Source organism: Tursiops truncatus, chromosome 8 (assembly GCF_011762595.2).
Source record: "Tursiops truncatus isolate mTurTru1 chromosome 8, mTurTru1.mat.Y, whole genome shotgun sequence".
NCBI lineage: Eukaryota > Metazoa > Chordata > Mammalia > Artiodactyla > Delphinidae > Tursiops > Tursiops truncatus.
The window spans coordinates 96917140-96938596 of NC_047041.1; the positions used below are offsets into that span (position 1 = coordinate 96917140).

The following is a 21457-nucleotide window of genomic DNA, read 5'->3' on the forward strand; positions in this document are numbered from 1 at the left end:
TGACTAGATAGAAGACGAGAAACATCAGGAAGAGTGGAACGGCCGGTTCAGGGTGATATGGGAAACCCACAAGAATGAACTCTGTCACAGTGGTGAGATTTCTTTTGGCCGTAGGCTCCACATGGCTGGCTGGCCTGAGGAGAATGGAAGTGGAGATTCCAGAGCTGAAGGCCTTTGTCTTCTTCAGTGGCAGACCTTAGGTGAAAACCTCAGATATTTTTCTGCTCAGAGAGAGAAGAGAATGTTATCATTTTAAGAATCTACAACTGGCAGTGACTATGGAAGTGTTTGCCTATCTCTGCATCCCTCCTGAAAATGGACCTTGGGTAGGTATTTCCTCAGGTTCACTTGCTTATTGTCTGTGACTTTCTTTCAGAACAGAGAACTGTAGACTATCAAGACTGGAAGGGACCAATCTGGAGTCTCTCTCTTCTAGAATATTCCCAACAAATTGTCATGTAGCCCAGGTGTGCACCAGGGCTGACACACATGGATTCTAAGGCTGTGCCCTGTTACCTCCCGGCAGGGCCATTTGCATAGACTGTGATGTGAATGATGCCTCCAGAGTGGTCAGATGCAGAATCCTGTGTTACGTGATGGGGTCTTTCTGGGCACTCTGCCTTTGGAACATTCTCCCTGTTGGGAAAGCCACAGTGCTCTTTCTCCATCTTCTTTTTTATTTTTATTTTTATTTTTTTTACATCTTTTTTGGAGTATAATTGCTTTACAATGGTGTGTTAGTTTCTGCTTTATAGCAAAGTGAATCAGTTACACATATACATATGTTCCCATATCTCTTCCCTCTTGCGTCTCCCTCCCCCCCACCCTCCCTATCCCACCCCTCTAGGTGGTCACAAAGCACCGAGCTGATCTCCCTGTGCTGTGCGGTTGCTTCCCACTAGCTATCTACCTTATGTTTGGTAGTGTATATATGTCCATGCCACCCTCTCGCTTTGTCACGGCTTACCCCTCCCCCTCCCCGTATCCTCAAGTCCATTCTCTAGTAGGTCTGTGTCTTTATTCCTGTCTTACCCCTAGGTTCTTCATGACATTTTTTTTTCTTTCTGTATCTTCTACACATTAGTATTATGCTCGATTCTGCACGTTGAGTAAAATCCCTCTCTCCCAAGACAGTTATTATACCTACTCGTATCTAGTCTCCTATTCTGCAAGTCAAACATTTCCAGTCATGTCAGCAACTCCTGGTGAGCCCTTTCACAATCCATTTCTGCTCTCCTGTGAACAAGGTTATCGTCTGCCTTGGATCTCTTTCTTGAGGGTCCTTGAGAGAAAGTGAAACCATTAGATTTATGGAGCCCTTATTCTGTGTTGGACGTTTCCACATTAATTGGCTGATTTCTGTCAATAATCCTGAAATAGCCGTTATGAATGTCATGCTTGAAATGTGTAAGCTGAGGGTCAGGAACTTAAAGTGGCTTTTGTCAAAGAATAAATTGCAAGTGCAGAAGCCAGGATTTAAGCTATGGTGTCACAACCCTAGGGCACTGCTTGTTTCATTAATTTTTAGCCTTTGTAGTCTAGAAGTAGCTCACAGAGAGGGGGTTCATAGAATTTGGTAGAACCAGTTTCCTGTAGAAATCAGGTTGATTCTTCACTTTCTGGTGGTGGAATGAGTTCTTTTGTAGCTGTTGATGGCTCTGGGCTCTGTTCTCCAGGACGATGCCTCTAGGGGTTGAGGGTGGAGGCTGCTCCGTCAGGGATTCTGAGATTCATGGGGAGGCTGGTTGGAGTCAGGGTTAAAGACTTGTTTGTGAACTATGGGGTTCTCACTAGCCATAGAACTTCCACAGAACATTTCAGTTTTGATCCTGAGAATTCCATGGCTCATAGGCAAAATCAAAGTCCTGGTGTTTCAGACACAGAATACCAGGTCCACCAAGTTTCTAACAATTAACTTATCAAAGTAAGGTATGGAAACGGATGCCTATCAAACGTACTGATTAGCGGTAGCTTGAGTATGGACCACCCTGGTTTATTCCATTGCTCCCATCTTCTTTGATCTTAAACATCTTTCTTCCAGAACTGCTGTTACTGTGATATTTCTGTGCTCCAACCACCTGCTTCTTTCTGTCCCTCTGTTAAATGTTTCCCATCATTTTTCTCTTCTCTGCTTCCTCATAACTTTGACTTATACATAGTTGTGGCTATTCACCCCATGGAAGTTCATCATCTTTACCTCTATTGAAAAACTGAAAAATTATTTCAGTTTTTTTTTAGTTCAAATACTTTAAAAAGGGAATTTGATTTATCCAGCTGCTTTTTTGAGAGCCAGTCCAAAAGTTAGAAAGTTGAAATTATATAGCCAGCCTACATATTAACTGTCTGCTGTGTCCAAAGGGTCAGTTATGTGATACAAAACATAGCTTCAAGCCTTCAGGTGGGTTGTGGAAAGCACCGGCATCGTGACATCTCTTTGAGACCCGAGTCTCGAAAACTCAGTTTGGAACCTACTGGTATAGGCATCCTGAATTTGCACTCACATCTATTATTCTGTTCCATGGCTCAATACATCCTTCTTTCAAAGCAGAATTCTTTATCCTTATTTAGCCACAGAATCTTCTCTTCCTTCTTTCCACAGAGATGGAAATTTAGAGACATGGAACCCATGCTTTAGGACACACTTAACTAGATGTCCTCCAGCAATATTTTTGCTATCTTATATCTGAAGCTCAAGATTATAAATATAAGTTTCTTTGAAGCTTTTAAAAGATTACTCTGAATATTTCAATATTTGGACTAGATAGCCAGCACATTCAGATTACTAAACAATCATATGCTCTAGAGACTTATAGCAACATCCCACTGCTTAGTAGGATTTGGACTGGCCAATCCCACCATCTTTTTTCAGAACAGTCATGACCTTTCAGTCCAGCCCTTGGACATGTTCCACAACATTTGCATAACTTAGTTCACACGGCCTGAGAATAGACACCATCATGCCCTCGTTGACCTAAAAAGAAATATTCATCTGGCAGCTTTCTTCTGGATGGTGGTAGCTAACACGTGTACCTATTCAAAACATTGTCTCAGTGCGTAAACCTCACAATGAGAACATTCCTTGGAACTGTGAGCCATTAGCTGTTGTCTGGTAGTTTCTGTGTCCATGTCTGTCCAATGTCTGACATTATGTTAGAAGAGCATCTGGGTGACTGGTTTCTCTTTCTCTCCAGGATTTGGGGGTCACTGTGCCCATGACCCTCAGGATGGGCTCATATGCTCTTCTCCACACTGGCTGGAAATACCTATGACCCTCACACAGAACCCTGGAGTCGGAAAGGACCCTGTGAGGCAGTTCTGTGATTTTCCTGCTGTGCTTGTCAGAGGACTCAGCCTTTGTGGAGATGCCTCAAGGGACACAGCAGTGGGAAGTAAACGGGAGGCTGACCAGGTGGGGAGCTGCCAACTCAGCCCCAGCTTCAAACAAAGCAGAGCTTCTTTTAACGCTGGTAAACAAACAGGTGCTTCACTTCATTTTGTTTGAAAAGGGCGTTCCAGTGTTAAAAAAAGATTAACATCTGGTCCAACATGTTCTTTTCTTTTAGCAGAAGAGAATATTGAACCTCAGAGAAGAAGTTAACTTTTACCTGATGTGTCAGAAAACATTCCCTCCCAAATTTATCTTGATGGGTCCTCAATACGAGCATCTTATCTGGTGCCTCGGGAGAGGCCATGGAGTTGGGAAAGAACAAAGCAGTCCAGGATGGAGCCACAGGGATGGGAGGATTGCTACGACACAGTCAGGACACTCAGAGGCCAGGTCACTGAGGTTTCCATCTCGTCACCTTCCTCACTGCACATCCCCTCCTGTAACATCCATTTCTACATTATCTTCAAAAGCTTCTTTCAAGGGTCTTTCTCTCTGACCTCACCAGCTGAGACAACCTCCTCAGAGGGGTGGGACTCATCCTTGGTACATGCTCTGAATACCTGGTTATTCAACCATGTGGGTGACAGGGGAGTAATAATATCTCGATGCCAATTACTGTTCCCTGCACTTGACATCATTTGTTACTAACTGCTGCAACCATCAGGAAGTACGTAGGTCTATGCTTGTTTCACGGAAGACAGAATTAAAGCCTTGGGAAAATAACCTGTGCAAAAGGTCACAAAAATAAAATTTAAATTTTTTCAAACTTTCGGAAAGCACACTTAATAGTCTCTGGAAAATATATGATCTCCCAACATAGTTACAAGATTTACATTACCTCATAGGGAAAGAACTGGTCCTTTTGTTCCCGCGAGGGACTTCTATGAAGCACTGATGATATTTTTGTTTTCTGAGCAGATCCAAGGAGATTGCTGCTGTGGTGCTCTGGAAGCCATAGTAAATGCAATTACCGAATCTTCCTTGGGCTGATTTTGCGGATATGCGGAAACCCACTTTTGAATAAACTCGCAGCAGGTAGCAAGACCAGGCTGTGCACTCAGTTTTATCCAGAGCTCCTGGGCAACATTCAAAGCTTGCAACCTCCAGGTTCTCCAGGTGTCTAACTGTTTTGCCTTCCTGCCCAATTCAGATTGCCTTGTTTCTGAATCGTTGAGTTTTCTGATCCAATTGAATCCTTTGGTGTTTTTAACATCTTACAGGTGTCACCTAAGATGATGCTTCTGGTATGAAGGTGGTAATGCTAAATGAAAGAGGGACTCGTTTTTCTCTATGATTCACTGTGATAATTCACCTGCCTGCAGTGGGGGTTACGTGAGTCCAGACTTGCCTGCAAATCACAAAATGAGTGGGACAGGGCTTTATGTTTCTGGGAGAAGTCTTCTGCCTTCAATTAGAGCTGACTCAGGGCTCTCAGTAGGTAAGAAAACAATGGGTCTGGGGATTAAAAAGCTCAGGAGGGTAAGTGGTAGATCCTAAATGACATAATTTCCCATGTTCCTCTCTGTGCTCGTCAGGGACTGAACATCCTCACTTCCATGCCACTTCCTCCAGGGCTGGAAAGAAACGGAGAGACAATCCAGACCTACTTTGATACATTACAGATGAAGGTACAGACCCGGGGGTGGTGGTGCACATTTTATCCTAGGTCACATAGCTTCTCAGCTGCCAGCTGGAGGGCTGATCAGAAATGATAGTGGAGGATGGCTATGGTCAGGGCGAGGAGACTAGGACCGTGAAACCACAGTCTCACCCATTAGTCTGGTCTGCTCAAGGATTCTGCTTCCTTCCGGACCCGGTTCAAGTCTTACCACTTCTGGGAAAGCTGACTAAACCCAATACAGATGTTCCCAGCCCTCAGTGAACTGTACCTGGACTTGCTTTCCATTCTATATTGTGGCAGAGTCTGGGGCATCAGGTCTTCTTTAGTTTAAACATCTGCCTCACAAAATATTCTGTGGGAGAAGGATTCAGTCCTTTAGCCTATTTATTTATTTATTTTGGCGGTACGTGGGCCTCTCACTGCTGTGGCCTCTCCCGTTGCAGAGCACAGGCTCCGGACGCGCAGACTCAGCGGCCATGGCTCACGGGCCCAGCTGCTCCGCGGCATGTGGGATCCCCCCGGACCGGGACACGAACCCGTGTACCCTGCACCGGCAGGCGGACTCTCAACCACTGTGCCACCAGGGAAGCCCCTATTTATTTATTTATTTTTAAATTTTATTTTATATTGGAGTATAGTTAATTTACAATGTTGTGTTAATTTCTGATATACAACAAAGTGATTCAGTTATACATATATCCACTCTTTTTCAGATTCTTTTCCCATATAGGTTGTTATAAAATATTGAGTAGAGTTCCATGTGCTATACAGTAAGTCCTTATTAATTATTTATTTTATATATAGTAGTGTGTATATGTTAATCCCAAACTCCTAATTCATCCATCCCCCCACCTTTCCCCTGTGCTAACCATAAGTTTGTTTTCTACGTCTGTGAGTCTCTTTCTGTTTTGTAAATAAGTTCATTTGTACCATTTTTTAAGATTCCAGATATAAGTGATATCATATGGTATTTTTCTTTCTTTGTCTGACTTACTTCACTTAGTATGATGATCTCTAGGTCCATCCATGTTGCTGCAGATGGCGTTATTTCATTCCTTTTTATCAGCCTATTTAATTTTGAAATAAAGGAAGATCACTTTAATGGTGTTAAATCAGTAACAGCAACAGAGCGGGGAAAAGTCATAACTGAGAAGGGGCCTCCTAGGGCCCCTTGATTCCCATTCTGTTGTTGCCAAGGAACGCGGGGCGGCACATCATCTCTCTGTGTATCACTGAATCATATGTCTTAGTTTGGCTTATTTTTGATCTCTCTCTCTTTGTATATATATTTGTTTTCTAGTTGTTTCTAGTTGGTTGTTTTCTTGAATAAGATAAACATTAATTCTTTTTCCACATAAAAGAAGGCTGGAGATAGGCAGCCCATGGCTGGTATGGTGGATTAAAAATGTCATCAGGGGCTTAGGCCCTTTCTGCTCTGCTGTTTTCTATGCGTGGCTTGTAGCTTCAAGGTCACCTTGGTAGCTGAATGGCAGCCAGGGCCCCAGCCATCACATCCACACTCCAGATCAGAAGAATAAAAACCCAGAGGCAAGTGTTTCGAGTTTTGTGCTATTATAACAATGCTTCATGAACATTCTTGCCCCTGCACCCTGGTAGGCACGGGCAAGAGTTTCACCATCATGCATACTTAGGTCACTGAAATAGCTGAGTCACTGGTTATGTGTATCTTTGATTTTTAAAGGATAATGCCGAACTGTTTAACAAAATTGTTAGACTAATTTATACTACCCATTTTCCATATCCTTGTCAATATAGTGGCGTCATACTCTTTAATTTTTGCTAATCTAACGAGCATACTGTGGTTTCAATTGGCATTTTCCTGATTACTAACGAGAAGAAGCATCTCTTCATAGGTTTATTGGCTATTTGGATAGTCTCTTTTGTGAATTACCTGTTTGAGCCATCTTTTCTTAGTGATTTTTTAAGTACACGCACGGGCACGTGCGCGCGCACACACTCACACAATATAATAGTCCTTGTTGATTGTGTGTCTTAAAAATATTTTTTCCTATTCTGTGTTTTGACCTTTCATCTTCTTAATCACGTGTTTTAATGAACAGAACCTCTTTAATGGATACTGACACATTTAGGGATAAATTTATGATTAATGCTTTCTTTTTACATATATGAAATTCTTCCACATAATGAGGTTATGAGAACATTCTCGTCTATTATTTTATAAAACTTTTATTAACTTCCCTTTCATATTTAGTTCTTTAGTCCACTGTGAATTCATTTTTGTGTGTGGTGAGAGGTAGAGGTCTGTATCAGTTAGGGTACTTACAAGTAACAGATGACACATTCAGCTTGGGTAATGTCTAGTAAAGTCACTATTTAAAAAAGGTGTGGACAAGATTTAAGAAAACCAAGATGGAATGATGCGGTACCTCACAGCTAGTAACAGAGGGAAACCATTACCAGTCTTACAAGTCGTCATTCATATTGTGGCTTTTTGACCTTCAACCGGCGACTTCCAACATCACTGTGTTCAATTGCCTCAAGCCAGCAGAATGGGAAGGAGCATGGCTTGTTGGAAATGGTCTACACCATTTATTCAAACATTCTATTGGCTAAACTCTCAGCTACATGTCTATACTTAGCTGCAAAGGAGGCTGGTTAAAAGTCTAGTTTTTTTAACCAGTCCTAGCTGAATAACATGAATCATTTGGGGTCAGAGGGCAAACTGTGGTAGGCAGCCCCTTAGATGGCCCCTGATGATTCCTGCCCTCTGGTATTCACGTCTTTGCGTAATTTCCCTCTCTTGGGAATGGCCTGGATTTAGTGACTCACCTTTAGTAGATAAGATGTGGTGGGATGTTACTTTTGAGATTAAGTTTCAAGAAGACTGTGGTGGGCAATTATTTCTGAGGAAAGTCATCTGTCATGTTGTGAGCTGCCTCACGGGGAGGTCCACGTAGCAAGGAACTGACATATTTGGCTACCAGTGGGGAAGGATCCAAGTCTTCCCAAATCCATGCCTTAATTAACTTTCAGCCCTTGCCAACATGTTAATTACAGCTTTGTGAGAGACCCTGAGCCAAAGACATCCAACTAGCCTGTGCCTGGATTCCTGCCCCTACAGAAGCTGCAATAGAAAAGGTTTGCTGCTTTAAGCTGCAAAGTGGACAACAATAGACAACAATAGACAGTGACATGCAGTAGGGGAACTGTTGTTCTATAGCCTCACGGGGAGATGCTATCGATGGCAAACAGAGCTTCAATACTCTGCTTACGTCTTGGGGTTCTTTTTTTCCCTTGGATGTTTAGCGTTTGATTTCTTAGTATCTTTTCACCTTTTTATTTTATCTTTTTACATGTTTTTAAGGAGCCAGCTTGGTCAGAAAATCCTAGTCCACCGTATTGCCAGAAATAGAAGTCCTGTTCATTTAAATCTTTCTGCTTTCCAATAGATCTTTCTTGAGCACCTACTGTGATTCAGGAGGTGCACTAAAAACAGCAGTTCTTGCCTCCATGGAACTTACATTTTACTGGGGGTGGGGATAAAAAACAAACATGCAGTTAGATATCAGGCATTGTTGTTTCTTGAAGAATAAAATAGCAGGGTAGGGGGATAGACAGTGACATGCAGTAGGGGAGCAGTTGTTCTAGATATGGTGGTCAAGAAAGGTTTCTCCCAAATGAGGCAACATTTCTGCAGAGACCTGGATAAAGTAAATGAATGGGTCTTGTAGGTTGATAATGGGTGGTGGGGGGGGCGAGGAGAATGCTTGTGTAGACAGTTTCTCCTTTGTAGGTCTGCAGAGGATGCTGGGAAGCAGGCATGGATCTCTCATTCCTTTTAGTTCAGAGGAGTTGAATGTAGGGGACTCGGACACCGCTTGGTGGATTGTGGATCTGAGAATCATTGTTGCTCTCAGTCTCTCAGGCATCAATAGAGCTGTCTTATCTGGGACAAGCCCCATAGCTGATGCTGACTTAAATGCCCAGGTCCTATCTTAGCCATCACAGAGAATAGGGTCCGTGTAGGCTCTGAATAAATTTTTATTGAATAACCATTACACGCAATCTCTTCCAGCTTCTATTCATCCAGCTGCTTAGCCCAGAACTGGCAAGTGTATAGGGATTTAGGCTGAGTAAAGTTCTCTCCTTGTTCAAAGAGGTTAATAGGTCTTTTATTTTAGTTTAAATAGGTTAAATAGGTCTTTTATTTTATTTATTTTGTCTTCTCTTACCTATGACCTTTGAATGTCCCTTCACATGACTCCCAAGTTCCTAAGCAGGAAAACCATCTTTTATGATTCCTGGAGAAAGAGCCTAATGAATAAGGCTATTTTTTTGTTGTTGTTGGGAGAAATTTATTTATTTATTTATAATTTAATTTTTATTTTATATTGAAGTATAGTTGATTCACAATGTTGTTTTAGTTTCAGGTGTACCGCAAAATGATTCAGGGGCCATTTTGCCTTAAGTCACTCTGTACCAGAGAAGGGACAATTGTTTATAAAATGGTGTTCAAAGGTGATATAAGAGAGTAGATAAGACTAGAGTTTCTGGAACCTGAGTCCCTGAGCTCAAATCAAGAGGCTTGCTTCCGTGACCCTGGACAACTTAACTTCTCTATGTCTTATTTTCCCCATCCCTACGTGGGGATAATAATTGCACCTACACCATAGGGTTGCTAAGGCATCGTAGAGTTGTTAAATACATCTAAAAGTTTTTAGAATAGTGTCTGACATATAATAGGTGCTCTGTAACTCTTAGCTGTATTAATAATAATAATAATCATATTTTATTAGGAGCTAGGACAATGGGTTATTAGGTCCTTTAGGTTGTAAAAGAGACCATTCAGATTATCTAGTAGAATATGGGTCTATGGTTAAGACTTTTATGCTCCAAAAAGGAGACAGGGATTGCTTGGGGGGACCTATTGGGAGTGCTGAAACTCAGTCTGGAACATAACTCAAGATTTGGAAAGATCTAGTGTAGCACCAGGGACTGGTTTATATGGCTGCCTCCTCAGCGTCTGACATTTGCTCATTTCCTCTCTGGTCTGTCCGTAAACATGACTCAGCCATTCTCTCCATAGCTTATCATCATTTGTGAGTCTCATTTCTCAGCTAACTTAGTCTTTTCCCATATTTTTCAGTTTAAATCCCCAAGGGGGAGATACTTTTTTTTAAAAAATAAATAATTAATTAATTTTTGGCTGCATTGGGTCCTCGTTGCCGTGCACGGACTTTCTTTTTAGTTGTGGCGAGTAGGGGCTACTCTTCATTGTGGAGCGTGGACTTATTGCGGGGGCTTCTCTTGTTGCGGAACACGGGTTCTAGGTGCGCGGGCCTCAGTAGTTGTGGCACGTGGGCTCAGTAGTTGTGGCTTGCGGGCTCTAGAGCACAGGCTCAGTAGTTGTGGTGCAGGGGCTTAGTTGCTCTGTGGCATGTGGCATCTTCCCGGACCAGGGCTCGAACCTGTGTCCCCTGCATAGGCAGGTGGATTCTCAACCACTGCGCCACCAGGGAAGCCCAAGGGGGAGATATTTTTATTGCTCCTGCTTAGTAATCTTACAGCTCTAGAGCATCTCATGGCTCTCTACTCTGTTCACGCATTGATGAAACCTGGGTCAGGGGCTTATTCTACTCTGATCACTTGAAGGGGAAGGTCAAGTGCTAGAACAGAGGTTACCTGAGCTATGAGTGGGGAAGTTTCTCCTGCAATGAGAAAATGATAGAAGTATAGACACACTCTTCATTTACTTTATTTACTGAGTCTCATAATGAGACCCAGTCCTTTCTTTATTCAAAGAGTGTAGATATAATCAGTGTCAATGGAGGCAGATCTGCTGTAACATACTGGAGAACTCCTTTCCATTAGAGTTCTATAAGTATGGAATCCTTTGGCCCTGATGACCAAGCTTGAACTAGTCCCCAAAGGGGAATTTATTGTAGGATTCCAATGTGCCTTAAGGAAGCAAGAAAATAACTGTGGCTGCTTCTTAGTACAATGGGAAGTAGGAAATAGAAACTGTCAGAGCTCTTAGTCTTTTTTGTTGCAGATTCTCTTTGAATAACGACTTCATTTTTGCCCCTCTCTTGACTTCTCTACTTTGGACAATCGGGTCTCCTATGCTAAATCTCTTTTACATGTTGAACTTCATAATGCCCATGGAAAAATTTTTATTAAACCTAACGTGGGTCAGGTGCTCACTTCTGAACAAATCAGCTGTAGGTAGGGTGAAGGGTCATCTTAACAAATTGTTGCTCCCATGTAGAAGGGCATATGGAGGATCAACTTCTCATAAATTCAAGATCGGTTAGAGGGGCTCATCGGGCACACAACAAGACATTCAGTGAAACAGACATCCTCTGCCTACCCTTGACTATGTGGGATGTAAACAAATGCACTCTCCCCTTCCATCCCCCAAGTTAAACACCCATATTGATTTTATTTCTTGGGTGAAAAGGATTTATATTCACCTTCCCGAATTCATTCTCTTGCCCTATCATTTGTTCATGATCTCCTTACTATTTATTCACGGCCATGGAATTGTGGCAAGGCCCAGGGTTGATATCGGAAAGTGAGGGAAAGGGAAGGGAAGAGAAAAATACATATTGAGCAATTAATTGGTGCTAGATTTCTTAGTCATCACCTTATTTAATTTTTACCATACACTCTTAAATTAGGAGTTGTCACATTTGTTTTAGACGAGGAAATCTAGGATCTGAGAAATTAAACCATTTACCCTAGGTTTCACAGTGAATTAGTGGTAGAATTGGGATTCAGATACAAGCCTGACATTCCTTGCCCATGCGGCTTAAACTCTGAACAAAGGGACTTTGAGCAAAGGCCCAAAGGGACTATGAGAAAGTGTTTTCTGAATTGCAAGGTGCGATCTTCTACCTAACCATGTCTTCGCTATTTGCTGCTTCCGTGAGGCTCAAATGAGACCATGCATGTGCCGTAAAAATGTGTTCAAAAGCAATTATTGAGAACTCATCTGGTCCGAACTCTGGACTTGGAGACGAGTTCAGCAACGAAGAAAACAGACTCTGCCCTGAAGGGTTTTGCAGTCTTGTGCAGGAGTTTCAGTTACTTTCCCCTCTTACCACATCTTTGGCCAGAGAAGATAATACGTGGTTCAGCGTTTTCCTTATACCTGCCTTATACCTACCTTTGCTCTCTGACTTTGCCATTCCTGGAAATAAGATGCTTGGTAGGAGAAAACTGTTCATGAGGCAGGCTATGTGAGCGGAGAGGAGAGGCAATGCACCACATCCTTCAGCAACTAAGGAATTAGTCCTTGAGGAAACATCCCCAAAGGCTTAATTCACCTTGAAGATATCAGAGTAACAACAAAGCAGGAATAACAAAACCTGATTAAGTGATTAAGTGGGAAGGCAATTTGCAAATTTGGAATTTGCAAATTTCATTGTTCTGGCTTGAGTTCTCCAAGCGGTCGACTGGAATGTCTAGAATGGTGAAGATGAAGGATCTTTTTTTTTTTTTTTTTTTTTTTTTTTTGCCGTACGCGGGCCTCTCACTGCTGTGACCTCTCCCGTTGTGCAGCACAGGCTCCGGACGGGCAGGCTCAGCGGCCATGACTCACGGGCCCAGCCGCTCCGCGGCATGTGGGATCCTCCCTGACCCGGGCACGATCCCGTGTCCCCTGCATCGGCAGGCGGACTCTCAACCACTGAGCCTCCAGGGAAGCCCGAAGGCTCATTTCTTAAACACTCCCTTCCCTTGGCCATTTAGAGACTCAGTTTTGTCTTACACAACACTCCTCCCTTACTGAGGTGATAAGTCACTCACGCACTTAAAAAAAAAAAAAAAAGACTATTTAGTTTTATCCACAGGGATCTCCTGATATAATCCTTGTCCCAGAAAAAAAGGCAGTATTGATGGGAGCAAAACTGAGAGAGAAAGGATGGGAAATCCAAGCATGCAAAGAGTATTGGGCTGGATTGAGATTAACTGAAGACCTCTGGGGACTCTGAGATTCTGTAAATTATGATGTCAGTGAGCAGTATGAGACTTCTGGGTTCTTAGGAATGGACTGGAGGTGGAAGAGGGAGAAGAAAGTACATTTGAATTGCTGGAAATAAATGTTATCACATTTGCAGTTAAAAGTTTTTTAAAAAATCTTTTATTGAAGTATAGTTGATTTACAAAGTAGTGTTAATTTCTGCTGTACAGCAAAGTGATTCACTTATACATCAATATACATTCTTTTTTCATGTTCTTTTCCATTATGGTTTATCACAGGATATTAAATATAGTTCCCTGTGCTACACAGTAGGACCTTGTTGTTTATCCATCCTATATATAATAGTTTGCATCTACCAACCCCAAACACCCACTCCATCCTTCCCCCACGCTTCCTCACCCTTGGCCACCACAAGTCTGCTCTCTATGTCTGTGAGTCTGTTTCTGTTTCATAGATAAGTTCATGTGTGTCATATTTTACATTCCACATATAAGTGATATCATATGGTATTTGTCTTTCTCTTTCTGACTTACCTCACTTTGTATGATAATCTCTAGTTCCAACCATGTTGCTGTAGATTTGCAGTTTTTCTTGTGTGCCTGTGGTACCTCTCTACCTTCTTTTTGTTTGTGGGTACCGGTTGCATATACTGCTGGTGCCTATTAGGATATATTAATATGGGAAAAAAATGGACCAAGATGAGAGGTCCTTACACCCAGATCTACACACTCTGTGACACTTGGAATCTACCAGTGACCTTTCTGAAGGCCGCTTTCACATTCTTATTTCTCAGGCTGTATATCACAGGGCTCAGCATGGGGATGACCACACTGTAGAAGACAGACACTACCTTGTCTTCCTCGAGGGATTTGCCTGAACCGCTCTGCAGATACATGAAGATGAGGGTCCCAAAGAAAACGGTCACAGCAGTGAGGTGGGAGGAGCATGTGGAGAAAGCCTTAACCCTGCCACCTGAAGAGTTCACCCTCAAAACGGTCTTGATGCTAAGCAGATAGGAAATCAGGATGACCAAGGCATTGGCCAAAATCACAAAGTTGCCAAAGAAGACAACGACAGTCTCAGTGTTTGTTGTGTCACTGCAGGCAAGCTTCAGAAGAAGAAGTTGATCTGATTGTTATCACAGAAGGAGAGGGTGAAAGCACACATGGTACGCAGGATGGACCTTGCTACCCCATAGACATAGGCTCCCAGCACTAGACTCCGGCAGATCCTGGGATGCATGACCACAGTGTAGAGCAGTGGGTTGCCAATAGCCACATAGCGATCATAGGCCATCACAGCCAGCAGGAAACACTCTGTGCCTGCACAAATGGTGAAGAAAAAGAACTGGGAAGCACACTGGCCATAGGAGATGACTGTCTTGCCTGTGGCGAGTGTGGCCAGGATCTGAGGGCTGATGGCCGAGGTGTAGCAGATGTCTAGCAGGGAGAGGTGACTCAGAAGGAAGTACGTTGGGTGTGGAGTTGGACATCCTCTTGGATCAGAATCATCATCCCTATATTCCCCAGAAGGGTGACTAGATAGAGACTCAGAAACACCAGGCAGAGGGGAATCTCCAGCTTAAGGGAGCCAGTGAAGCCCATAAGGATGAACTCAGTTACTATGGTGAAATTATTCTTGGCCACGGATTTCACATAGACTGTTGAGCTGAGGCTGAGAATGAAATGAAAAAAAAAAAATCCCAGAATTGAAAGACTGATGTTTTCTCTCTGGTAGAAGTTAGGTTTATATTTCTGGGCAAATGTACAGAGATTGTTTTTGAGAAATCTTACACCTGGCTGATTCTTCTCTGGCATCCTGCATTTTTTGGAAGCTGAGCCATGAGCTGGTGTTTCTAATTCAAATTAACTCTGGTTTATATTTGGAAATTCCTGTGAAGATAAGAGACACAGAGACTCCGAGATTTGGAAATAATCTAGGCAGCATCTGCTCTAATCCCCACTGGATCTTGGAGTCTCCTCTGCTGCACACCCTCCACGTGTTTGTACGGTTGCCTTGTGAGCTTCTATCTGTGGACAGTTCTACCTGTTAATTCTCTTTTTGTATCTGGATTCTTTCTCTTTATATTCTATGCATTGACTTTAGTTTGGCCTCTTCCAGACACAGCTGTTCTAATTCCTTTTTCTCAGGAAAGCATTTCAGAAGTTGGAAGATGACAAATCTGCTCTTTATGTGAACTATTCCCTCATATTAACCATTGATACATATTTTTCTTATTATCTAATTCAGCGTGTGGTCAAAAATTGCTTAGTCAGTTGGTATTAAAAGATGTTTAAGGGTACAAACTAGCAACTAGTAGATAAATAAGTTCTGGAGATCTAGGGCACAGCAGTGATTATAGTTGAAATACTGTGCTGTAAACTTCAGAGTTGCTAAGAGCCTTGATTGTTCTCACCACAAAGAAGACATGATAGTTATGGGACATGATAGAGGTGTTAGCTTATGCTATGGTGGCAATCATATTGCAATATATGTGTATCAAACCAACACACTGTACAACTTAAACTTACACACTGTTATATGTCAATTACATCTCAGCATCAATAAAAAACTGAAAGTCTTTTTCTCCATTTTAATCTTTACTACTTTAATCTTTCCTCTAGCTCTCATCAGTGGTCACTAGTGGGAGGGAGACACTGACATACCATGTAAAACACAGCCTCCTTGAGCTGTTCCCTCCACCCCACTCCAGCAGCCTAGCCTGGGGATGAGTTATGTTCTTTGGAAGGTCCTTTTGGTATGGTCAAGATCCATGGCTACCATCTCTAGGACAAACACTAACTAGCTGAATAACCTTCAGAAGTTCACTTTCCCTCCTTGGGCTTTACTTTCTGTCCTGAAAAATGGTAGGGCTAGATTATATGATCATTAAAGTTCTTTCGCTCTCACAGTCCACGATTTGTATGTCTAGGTGTATGGGCTAAATGAGGCTCTTGAAAGAATTTTCCTAACATCTGTACTATGTAATGTGTATACTCTAGCTACTAATTACTGAGTATATTAAATATGCAGGCACTATTTCAAGTGGTTGATAGATACTTAAACATATCATGGAATCTTGAATCCAAAGATTCAAGGAAATCTTGACTATTGCCCAGTTCCTTGAATCAGGAACTGGGGCATACTAACCATATTCCCCAGTTCCTGATAAACCATCATTATTGAACAGGGCAAGGTCTTTCTTCATATTATTTTCCCTCCTATCCCTCCATCCTCAATCCTTCCCCAACCCCTCATAGCGATCCTTTAGTATATGTGAAATATATATCATCCCATGTTTATTCCTTTTATATTTATTTAGAAATATGTGTATCTTTATTTTTTTAATATTTATTTTACTTAGTTATTTGGTTGTGCCGGGTCTTAGTTGTGGCAGGTGGGTTCCTTGGTTGCGGCTCGCTGGCTCCTTAGTTGTGGCATGCGAACTCTTTAGTTGTGGCATGCATGTGAGATCTAGTTCCCTGAGCAGGGATCGAACCTGGGCCCCCTGCATTGGGAGCTCAGAGTCTTCACCACTGCTCCATCAGGGAAGTCCCAGAAATATGTGTATCTTTAAAAAAATGTAGTGATTTTAGTGTGTTTTAAATTTTACATGCATGATCTTTTTTGTGTCTTTTCCCACATGTAGCACATCTTTGTGATTTATCCATGTTATGTAGGTAAATCTAGTTTGTTATTTCTGATTTTATTATGGTTTTCTTGTGTGCTTACAGCCCACTTACTTACCCTTTCCACTAAAAACCTTGGAGCTTTGCGTATATTATCTTGTTTAATCCTGGAAATAGTCCTTCAAGGGCTGTTATCTTATTTTTCACTAATGAGGAATTTGAACTTCTGGGAGATTAATTTGTCTAAGGTCACCCAGTTTAATAAGTGGAAGATGTGTGTTCTGAACAATATTGGTCTGATGGCAAATTCTCTGCTCTTTTGCTATGAATTTGTTTTGCTGCCTTCCTACATTTAACTACATATTTATGATTTATGGAATCAAAGAAATCTACCTGCAGTTCTTTAGATAATCAGATCCTTCCTACTTTCAAGTCATGAGTAAACTTGGTTAATTTCAATATCTTTCTCAACCTCTAATTCTGAAATTGTCATAGTCCATTTTCGATCCATCTCATGGTGACATCCCAGGGTTCCCTCTGATTTAGGGACAAGATTGTTCGATGCACATGACCAGAGATTAGGTGGCAGATCATCTGGGTACAAATGCAGTCACACAGGGCTTGTGCCACAGGCAATACCCAACTCATACATTAGCCCTGATCCTTCCCGCAGCCCTTTAAGTTGGGTATAGCCATGACTATTTGATGGAAGGGTAAAAGGAGGCTCAGAGATGTTAAGGAGGTTGCCCAACTTGCCACACACCTAGGAAGAAAGAAAATCAACATTTCAATCTGGGACTTTCTTTCTTTCTTTTTTTTTTTTTTTCCTCCTGCGGTACGCGGGCCTCTCACTGTTGGGGCCTCTCCCGTTGCGGAGCACAGGCTCCGGACACGCAGGCTCAGCGGCCATGGCTCACGGGCCCAGCCGCTCCGCGGCATGTGGGATCTTCCCGGACCGGGGCACGAACCTGTGTCCCCTGCATCGGCAGGCGGACTCTCAACCACTGCGCCACCAGGGAAGCCCCAATCTGGGACTTTCTAACTCCAACTGTGGTGCTCTTTCTGCCCCATTGTGCTCTCTTCATAGGGGAGCAGAATTACCTTTTCTTCAGACCCAAGTCTCAACTTTTAAATGGTAGCACCTCTAAGAGTATTAGGCAAATACTCAACTTCTAGGGGAGAAAAGGGTTAAGTTCGGTTTTGGAGTTTCTTGGTGGTCCACGTCTTTTCTTCTCTTTCCTTGTTTTTGGGTTAAGACAGACTTAGTTGGCCCATATCCCTCCTTTGGTACGTTCTTGGGAAAATTGCTTACCCAATTAGAATCTCAACTTTCTCAATAATAAAATGGGAACATAATTGGGGCTTCCCTGGTGGCGCAGTGGTTGAGAGTCCACCTGCTGATGCAGGGGACGCGGGTTCGTGTCCTGGTCAGGGAAGATCCCACATGCTGCGGAGCGGCTGGGGCCGTGAGCCATGGCCACTGGGCCTGCGCGTCCGGAACACTGGGCCTGCGCGTCCGGAGCCTGTGTTCCGCAACGGGAGAGGCCACAATGGTGAGAGGCCCGCGTACCGCAAAAAAAAAAAAAAAAAAAAAAGGAACATAATAATAATTTTTGAAAACTTAGAATGGGTTTTTACCTAATGTGATAGAGTTTGCTTATTTTCCAGAAAAGCAATTTCCAGAATATTTCCCAGAAGGAAACTTTTCAAGACCAGGCTGTTGACACCCAGTTTTGAAGATGTTATTTAAGGGGCTTGGGGGTACCAGCAGCTTAGATTGGGTCCAGAGTAGAGGACAGCTATAGATTCCCTGAACCCAACAGCTCATAAGTGGGAAAACAAAGGTTTGTGGCCAGTTGACATTTTAAAAAGTCTTAGGGACACTTATGAGTTGACCTTATTACTTGTAATATGCTTTGATTATAATATGTAATGTAGAAGAATATGCAGTCTCTGGAGGGGATAGGGAAAGAGAGACAGTCTTAGCCTGGAGCAACACTTCAGAGAAGAGATGTGCTTACTTTAACTTGGAATCATCTCCCAAACTCTTCCTTCTCTTTCTTCCAAGGGTTGAGTCCCTTGGGGACAATGAAGGAGATTAACAAAGTTAACCCTCCTCACCTTACGGGATTGGTATCTCAAAACATTTGTTGTCAACATTTAGCGAGCTCTTGCCCTGAGTGGGGTAGTGTGCTAAGCGCTGTAAAGGCTTTCTTTCATTTAAAGCTGACAATAACATTATGAGAGAGGAATATTTTTCTTTATTTTTTGGTTGAGGAAACTGAAGCTTAGAAATATTAAGTATTTTGCTTGAGGTTTCAGGCTAGAAAGAAAAGATGTTTAGATGTCAACCCTGGCCTCCCTGATCCCAGTGTTGGGGTGCTGAACCACTGTGCTGTGTGTCCTTCCTAATACTGGTAGCCATTCATTGAGCATCTACTATGCGTCAGCCAGGATGTTAAATATCCTACACACATTATCTCGTATAATCCTCACAGTGACCCTGTGATAGAGGTATTATTTTGTCCTGGAAGGCACTAAGACTCTGAATAGTCCAGTAACTTGTTCAAGGTCACATGACTAGTCAATGAAAAGCCCAGATTCTAACTGAGGTCGCAGAGCCAAAGCTCCAGTACGTATGATTAATCCCACCTACAGCATAATTATAGGAAGTAGAGTAATTTACAGTGAATTCTCTGGTCTAAGCTATGCAGTACAGTACCCCACCCCTGCCTCATAAAACTATTCATATTTTCTAAAATTTACCTAGTGACACACACATAAGCCTGAATAGACTGCAGCTGTATTTTACAAAAAAAAAAAAAAAAAAAAAAAGACCCAGACTGACTTGTGTATTTCATATAAGAGCTGAAATCTCAGACTGGACATGGTCCCAACAGGGGAGAAGTTTTGATGACAATGGTCAGAAACTCTGTCCAGTTGCATCTTCCCCAGTTTGTGTGGACCTTACTTCAGAGCTGGTACCCTATCAATGTTGTCAAGGTAACAATTACATCCTACTTACCTGGTGGAATAATCTAATTGGGTTCATCTTAGGTTTGGAATCAAACTAATTGAAGGTCATTTAAGCATTTTGTAGAAAGCAGCTCAGATTACTCAAGTAGATGTATGTAGCTGACAGATTTTAGGTTTCTTCTTGTTAAGCAAACCAGTGGGGTTTTAAAAATACTTCTGGGGATGGTTTTGTGGGAGGGACACAGTAAGCACAAAGGTTGTCCCTGAATCACGAATCAGCAACCTGGGACAGCCCCCAGGGCTCCCTGGAAAAGGCAGCCTTGTCAGCGAGAACAGACTACGGAAGGGGCTCATTATCTGTCTCCGCGCATCAGAGAGGATAAAAACAAATCTTGTGGGATTTCACGGCAACTCCTGAGTCTTGTTAGCTCCAAAGCTCATTTGCAGTTTCCATAAGGAGTGAATTTGGTTCCTCTTTGCCACTGGCCCTCAATGTCCTGCTGTCCCAGTTAGCGGTGGTGTCAGGACTGGAACTCAGCTCTGAGGATTCCTGGCGAACTTTTCTACACTGCGTCCATCCTTAAACCTGAGGTCAACTCTCAGCTCAGGGGCTGAAACCTAGCTGCATTGTCTGCTCAGAATTTCATTAGGAGGGCTGTTTACTGATTCAGGAGGGAATGAGGCTAGGGCGGTCTAAACATGCTTCATTTGAATCTCTATCATGAGTCTACCACTTTCCTTAAAGATGCATTTCCAGAGTTTCTATGGGCAGCCTTCTCTGGTTATTCCAGCTCTCATCTCTTCCCTGGTTCTCTGAAACCCACACTCCCTTTGTTAGACCCACACAATTGGGCACTTAATTCTGCTTGTCTTACATTGTTTATGACTGTTCCTTGGTGGTTAGTCTCATCTCTCCAGCTAGATGACAGGTCTCTGGAGACCCCATCTTACTTCTTTCTAATAACTTGTGTCCTGCCTCAGTAGAATCACTCCTCTGCCTTGTAGGCTTTCATCCACTCATTAATGTAGGATCAGAGCTCTTCCAGCGGGAGAGTTTTGGAGACGCCATGTGCCCCATCACTCCAGAGTAACATGGCTGGAATAAAATCCTTTGATAATTAGCAAGCATTCAGCCCAGCCAGGGTGACTTTTGCAATTGCAGATGCCAGATGATGCAAGAAAATATCACGAAGAAGGAAAGCAGCCACAGATCAGGACCGCTGGCAGCACAGTGAATTCTATCTTCCAGTGCACTTCAGATAATATTTATGATCTTTTCCTGTAATTAAATACTTATTGAAATAACTGTGCAGTAAGAGTATGTGCACTGTATTGGGAATGTTTTCTGGAGTGGTATAGAGGGTAGAGTGACAGTTGGGACAAAGTAGAGAAAGAAGAGGGAAATAAACCAGTCATGATAATATTCCATTAAACATCCCCTGGGGAACTTGTGAAATGAGTGATTGTAGAGTAATTATTACTCTTTTCCCTTTGTGACATATTGGGAGGATCTGGAGAGCTTCGATGTATTACACAATTATTATTGTTGTTGTTATTAATATTAAGCCTAGAACTTTTGTTTGGAATTTGGGGAAGAGATGTGTCTTAAGTTGGGTTCCTTAAAGACCTGAGACAAGGATTTTGGGGCCAGTGTTTCACTGAGGGAGTGATTATAGAAGAAACCTGTAAGGGAGTGAAAGAAACAGAAAATAGCTGAGCAAAGAGGTAGTTTCGGTTGGAGTGTAGCTTTGGCCTGGTCCTTAGGGGACCTCTGGAGAATGAATTATACTGTGGGCTCAGTTCTGCCTCTAGGCAAGGGATTTGGCCTTTTGCAGGCCATATCAATTATCTACTGACTGAGGCCTTCTCCCAAGAGG

The 21457-nt window shown here is 42.6% G+C and overlaps 1 protein-coding gene across 1 annotated transcript; it reads right to left on the reverse strand.

The window, feature by feature from the left end:
• Positions 1-13695: 13695 nt before the first annotated feature.
• LOC101328459 (olfactory receptor 9I1-like) lies at positions 13696-14792 on the reverse strand. Its single transcript, XM_033861725.2, is given in 3 exon segments — positions 13696-14088; positions 14091-14453; positions 14456-14792. Coding segments are annotated over 3 exon segments (1092 nt in total). The 3' UTR covers position 13696.
• Positions 14793-21457: the final 6665 nt, after the last annotated feature.